Here is a 5,891-nt window from a genome sequence, read left to right as displayed (position 1 = left end):
GTTGTTCCCGTGAATATGAAGCCATTTAAATGGTTTTGTGACTTTGGGAAAAGTTACTTGTCCACATCAATCAATCACTTTAACTGGTCAAGAAAAACAACTTGTTAGAAATAATGAAATAGCCCATGTGGTAGCCCACTCATCTTGATAAATCGACAAATGTGTCCATTTCAGTTCTCTTTTTGTTTTTCCCACTCCTTTTGACATGGTTATTTTTACTACTGGGTCGTTCCTCGCCGAGGTAGAGTGAGAAATTTTTAGATGAATGACCAGAATAATGAATTTTAGATTTTCAAGGGGCATCACCGTTTAAATGAAAAATATTGTTCTAAGTGTTAATATAAAAATAAGTATTTTTTTGAAGGTCTGCATGGTTAATTACTTGCCCATACGTAGAAAAAGTTGTGCACCGCATGGTACACCGTAAAGGAGCAATGAGTATTTTTATAATTTTTTTAAACGTTTTTTGAAATCTTTTTACTTTTTTCAATTTTTTATTTTTATCTTTAAAAAAGTTTTCTTTTTCAATATGAAAAAAAGGCATTTTAGTCATTAATTATATTGACGCATTAAATTTTTGAAAAACATTATTTACACCCCATTAAATTTTAAAAAAAATAGGGGGCGGCGCGTATTGAAAATTTGAAAAATTTTATTATGTAGACGCATGATTGTTGGATCCCAAAATCCTGACTTCGGCTCTTGCATTTGCATGCAATCATACCAGTTGATTTTTTTTTTTAAATTTCACGTGTAAAAATCAAAAGATTATGAAAATCCGAACGAAATGTTTGAAGCCAATACATTGCAGCTCTCCCTAGAAATCGACGTTAGATCTCAAACAAACAAGGTTGATTCGTATAGTTTGGAATGAGAGTATTAAATAAACGTTGACAAGTCCGCTTATAAAAACAAAATGAGTGGATGAAATTCGTTCCATGCGGTTGGTAGACTGACTGGTCCAATAGTCTCGGCTTAGTAGTGATTTTGGATCTAACTGGAACGTCACGTCGCCAATAAATTCTCCAAAGAATCTAAGATGTCCAATACGTTTGCTTCTGGTTTCCTTCTTTCCTTTTTATTAATCAAAGGTATTAATTAATTAATTAATGAAAAGTTTTTCTTGAAAATTTCCTTTTTTTATTAATAAAAAATCTTTTTAGTTATAATTAAATTGAGTAACGAAAATTTAGTACATTTTGCATTTTGCTTAGAAAGGACACGTAGTCAGCACCTTATATAAGTGCCCGCAAGGCAAAACCGACTTCACGAGCTTCTGTACCAACAATCATGGCTGCAACCATGGAAGTGAAACATCTCGCGAGCTCATTGATCAAGCCGGAGACGCCAGTCCAATTAGAAGTACCACTCAACATCTTCGACAGGTCTACAGCAGACCTGCACATTTCAGCACTCATCGTCTACAACACCCCCACGGCCAGCAACGTCCAAATCAAGCTTGCCTTGGCAAAGGCTCTCGTCCACTACCCAATACTGGCCGGAAAACTATCGTTCGAATCTCTTTCTGTAATCGTCGATGGCGATTCCGGCGTTCCTGTTACTGAGACTGAAGTAGAAGGAAACCTTGACGACTATCTGCCCCTTAAGGGCGGCCCTGATCTCCTCCCCCTCCATCCCTACACAGAAGAGACCAACCCACTTTTCCTGGTCCAGCTTAATAGGTTTTCTTGTGGTGCCTTCATCCTCGGGCTGTGCACCAACCACATAATCGCCGATGGACAGGCCATGAGCAGCTTCTACACCACCTGGTCCCAATTTGTCACCGGCCGTGAGGTTAAGCCTCTCCCCATTCTCGACCAATCTCTTCTGAAACCCAGGGACCCTCCGACTCCTCAGTTCCCTCATGAAGAGATCGAGTTTAGCACGTTGCAGAGGGATAAGCCGACGTTTCTTGAAGGTCCCATGGAGAATGTGCGTGTGCATTACACACACGATTTCATCCACAAGCTCAAGGAGAGAACGGGGTTCAGGCACAGCACCTTCGAGTGCCTGCTGTCTCACCTGTGGAAGAAAGTGTGCATAGCATGGGGCCTTGATGGGGAGGTTGTCTCGCACGCAGTGTTCTCAGTGAACGGGAGGCCGAGACTGGGGATTCCTCCAGAGTACTTCGGGAATCTGTCCCTCTTGGCATTTCCGGCTTCCACAGTGAAGGAGCTGCTGCAGGTAAGAAAATCGATTTGGTTAGTTGGTGGTAATTAGAGTGTAGTACATGCGTATGGTAAACTAAGTTACTAACTTCACTTATTGAGAGCTCCACTAACTTATCTTTGAGTTAGGGGTCTGAACTAAGGCATGTCTCTAGTTCGATTCTCGTGGGCGATATGTTCCTGTGTTTTAAGGCGGTAGGGTACGGTATCTAAGCTGAAGGGTGCAGCGTTGCTATTGCTGACATCGACGCAGCTCAGAACCCCAAAAGCAGGGAGAATGGGGGGCTTTTGAGCCTTTTTGGAACGGTGGAATTAATACTTCTTGTTCACCGAAAAAAAAGTTATCGATTTTCGATGACATTCTACTGCCTAGTCAGGCGGAAACCCTCTCCCCTTCCCCCTCTACACTTATGACTACACTTATGACTCAAGGGTCAGAACTGCTTTCCCCTTTTATGCTTCCTGCTTTCCCCTTTTATGCTTTCATTTATATATCAGTTACTCCTTTTTACAGCAAAAAGAATTGATGCTGTCATAATTTGAAATGAGAACTTCACTAAGTTTTGTTTCTTCTTTTTTGAGGATGGGTGGTTCATTCCACCATCTATGCCAACACCTTCAAACTTGCTTTGGGACATATTTCAGTATAGGAAAAGAGCATTTTAAGACAGCCATCTTAAGATTTGAACCAAGTCCCTTTGTGAATGAACCGGCCATGTTCTTGCTGTGACAAGAACCAGCCTAATCAGGGGGAACTAGTACCCACCACTGTCCTGTATTTTGATATACAGGGGAAGGCAGTCTTTTAATTCACCCCACATCGTTACTTTATTGGGGGAAGGCCACTGTGTGCCCAAGTTAAACAAGCACAGCAAGGCCTCCATTAATTTCAGCAAATCGTTTCTCTCTTATCGACCAGAACTTTGATGTTTCGGTAACTTTAAATTAACAGGAAGATCTAGAATATGGTGCAAAGTTAGTGAGAGAGGCGGTCGGCAAGACCGGACGCGACTACTTCCAGTCCTACATCGACTTCGGAGAGCTGAACAAAGACAAGGAATTGTATCCATCGGTTGGTGCAGATGGCAATAGCTTGGCCCCAGACTTGGAGGTCGACAGTTGGCTGGGCTTCCAATTCACAGAGATAGACATGGGAGGAGGTGCGCCTTATGCAATGTTGCCCTCATGGATTCCGGTGGAAGGCATCGTCATATTCATGCCTGGACCGCCGGCAAAAGAGAAAGGGAACAAGGCAGAGAGATGGAGCAACGGGATCGACGTGATCGTGTCGCTCTTGCCGGAGAATGCAGCTGCTTTCTTGAAGATTGCTCACTCTATAGATTGAAAAGCAGAACTAATGCTTAGTTAAGCCCTCCGATCGTTGCTCCATGTAGACCGGAAAGGCACGCCTTCTCAAAATAAACGTGCTGTGCTAGTACAACCGACCTTTTCTATTTGGCATGGTGTCGACTTGGTTTTTTGTAATGCGAATAACCATCGTCAATAAGATCAGTAAACTTCTGCCGGTGCTCCGCAAGCCTGCAACATTGACCTTGTCCGCCAAATTTGTTCATGGCATGGCTTAAGTTGTTAATGGCAGCAATGTTTGCCAAAATCAACCGATTCTAATCAAATGGATGTGGATGACTGGGAGGCGAGGAGAATTGGGGCCTTCCGGCCAAGGGCCGAACTATACTGTGCTGTGGCTGCTGTGTACAAATATTGTTCATGCCGGCCCACAAAATTTGCTTCATTTACACATACAGACTTCTTTAGTTTTTAATCTGAATGCCCCTTAAAAGATTGAAATAAGTAACCCTGTCCCTTAGGCCTTAGACAGAAACTTTTGGCTCCGCTACTTCAGGACATTGGCTTGCATTCCCCTTTCTCACCTGGAATCAAATCAAATTTACTTTAGTTGCTTAATAGGAAACATTAAAATGAGTCGATATATTACTAAGTTGCGCATCTTTACCTTTAAAAGACAAAAAAGACAAAATTAAATGAAAAATGGCAGAAACCGAAAAGCTTCTCGCAGACAGGTTCTCTTTGGCTTCATCTCAAGCTTGCATTGCTCCTCCACGCACTCCTCTGAATCCACTCAGAGGTCGACTAGAATTATGAACCCAAAAATCTTTTTCTGAACTATGAAGCTCTCGGGTATTGGGAACGACCGAGGTTTAACTCCAGTAGCAGAGCTCCCTTGCGGCTGGGGTGGGCTGACTGCCCACCCAGCCTGAATAAACCCTTGCAAAAGTTTTATTATGATAATGCTGGACTCAGGCTTAGTCATATGCGGTGTCCACACCAGACCTAGGCCGCTGCAATGTAGCCCAACATGCATCCAACCCATTGCAAGATAAATAAGTAACCCTTAGCTAAAATTTTTTTACTCCACCACTTCTCAACTCTATTTCTCAACTGTATAGACAATCGTAGGTTTCTAGCTAACTGGATTCGCCAGCAGGAGGTACATAAGAAAATCAGCATTTGGCTAAAACAAAGCTTATTTCTTTGTAAATGGTGAGCAGGTGAAGAGTTGAAGCATGTGATTCAATTTTATTCTTACTGAAAGGCAGACGAGCTTATCATATTGATTATTCCATCAGGAAAAACTGTGTTCAAACCATTAAAGTAAGCATTAACTATATTGTTTTTGTCTTGTTACTATGGATTGATATTTCTATTGTCTAATGTCTTGATCTTGAAAATATTTAAGCATGTAGCAGTGTGAGTTCATAAGATTAGCTTAACAAATATGATAATTTATCTGTTTATTGTGTTTCCTATCTACATCAAGAAGAAGCATGTACCGCTGGAACTAATGGATGCCTATGTCCTTGGACTTGGCTCCCATGGAAATACCACCTACATGAGAGTTTTATGCTGCCATGAGTAATCCATCACTTAAAACAACCACGAGCATCATCAATGGTATTATGATGCTGTAAGGATTTTCCGCTTTTTTTTTAACAACGTATGATGATACTTTTAGTGACACATTGTTAATTTTTAGCCATCTACTAACATCTAGCACATACAAACATATAATTATCCTCGCCTACATACAACATACATCCAACATTGTTATGTATCTGTATGGATGTCATATCAGTTAGCTCCTGCTAATATTCCGAATTTTCCACCTTATGCCCAGGTTCTCATCCACCCCTTCATTGTCTTCAAACGGTTTTTGAATAATTTTTTAATAATTTTCCCAATTTTTTCCAAATGTTTTTTCAACTTGAGATGCCTCTTTTGGCCAAAAGTATCTTCATGCTATTTAGTTTAGGTCTAGAGATACTTAAAGCCTAGACCACCAATTCTCCATTTTTACCATTTTACCCTTATTTACTAGTGAAACCATAAGAAAATCCTGGAAACCGTCTTGCTAAACCTGATTTCTTTACAATTATGTATTTTCTAGACAAATCCCAACTATTAGTAACAAAAACCCTAATTTGCTCGTATATGAATCAGTTTAATTGAACCAAAACAACTCCATTTTTTTACAGAGCAAGCACAAGTTTAAGCCCCAATTGTGCAGTTTCACTTTAAACCAAGTTCAGGATAGGTCTTTCTTAGCTAAATTAATATAACTTTAATAGGTCATAGGGTGCAACCTTTCTTGGCCAGTTCACTTTAGCTTAGATCAGTCAAAATCTCAAAATGGAGCTAAAATGCTATAATTTCTGAGGAAATGATTCAGTTATGGCTTAGTGT

General features: G+C 40.6%; 1 protein-coding gene across 1 annotated transcript; it reads left to right on the top strand.

Moving 5' to 3' along the window:
- Positions 1 to 1,273: 1,273 nt before the first annotated feature.
- On the top strand, positions 1,274 to 3,826 carry LOC116263841 (tryptamine hydroxycinnamoyltransferase 2-like). Its single transcript, XM_031643636.2, has 2 exons — positions 1,274 to 2,184; positions 3,121 to 3,826. The coding sequence occupies exons 1-2, from the start codon at positions 1,291 to 1,293 to the stop codon at positions 3,511 to 3,513; spliced, it is 1,287 nt and encodes a 428-aa protein (XP_031499496.1). The 5' UTR covers positions 1,274 to 1,290; the 3' UTR covers positions 3,514 to 3,826.
- The last annotated feature ends 2,065 nt before the right edge of the window (positions 3,827 to 5,891 follow it).

This window comes from Nymphaea colorata, chromosome 11 (genome assembly GCF_008831285.2).
Source record: "Nymphaea colorata isolate Beijing-Zhang1983 chromosome 11, ASM883128v2, whole genome shotgun sequence".
NCBI classification, from domain to species: domain Eukaryota; kingdom Viridiplantae; phylum Streptophyta; class Magnoliopsida; order Nymphaeales; family Nymphaeaceae; genus Nymphaea; species Nymphaea colorata.
The sequence above is the reverse complement of the archived record's forward strand: the minus strand, read 5'-3'. Positions and strand labels throughout refer to the sequence as shown.

Coding starts and splice junctions, on each gene's coding strand:
- LOC116263841 (XM_031643636.2), top strand. CDS start 1,291: ATGGCTGCAACCATGGAAGTGAAACATCTCGCGAGCTCATTGATCAAG. Junction 2,185..3,120: donor CAGTGAAGGAGCTGCTGCAG/GTAAGAAAATCG, acceptor TTAAATTAACAG/GAAGATCTAGAATATGGTGC.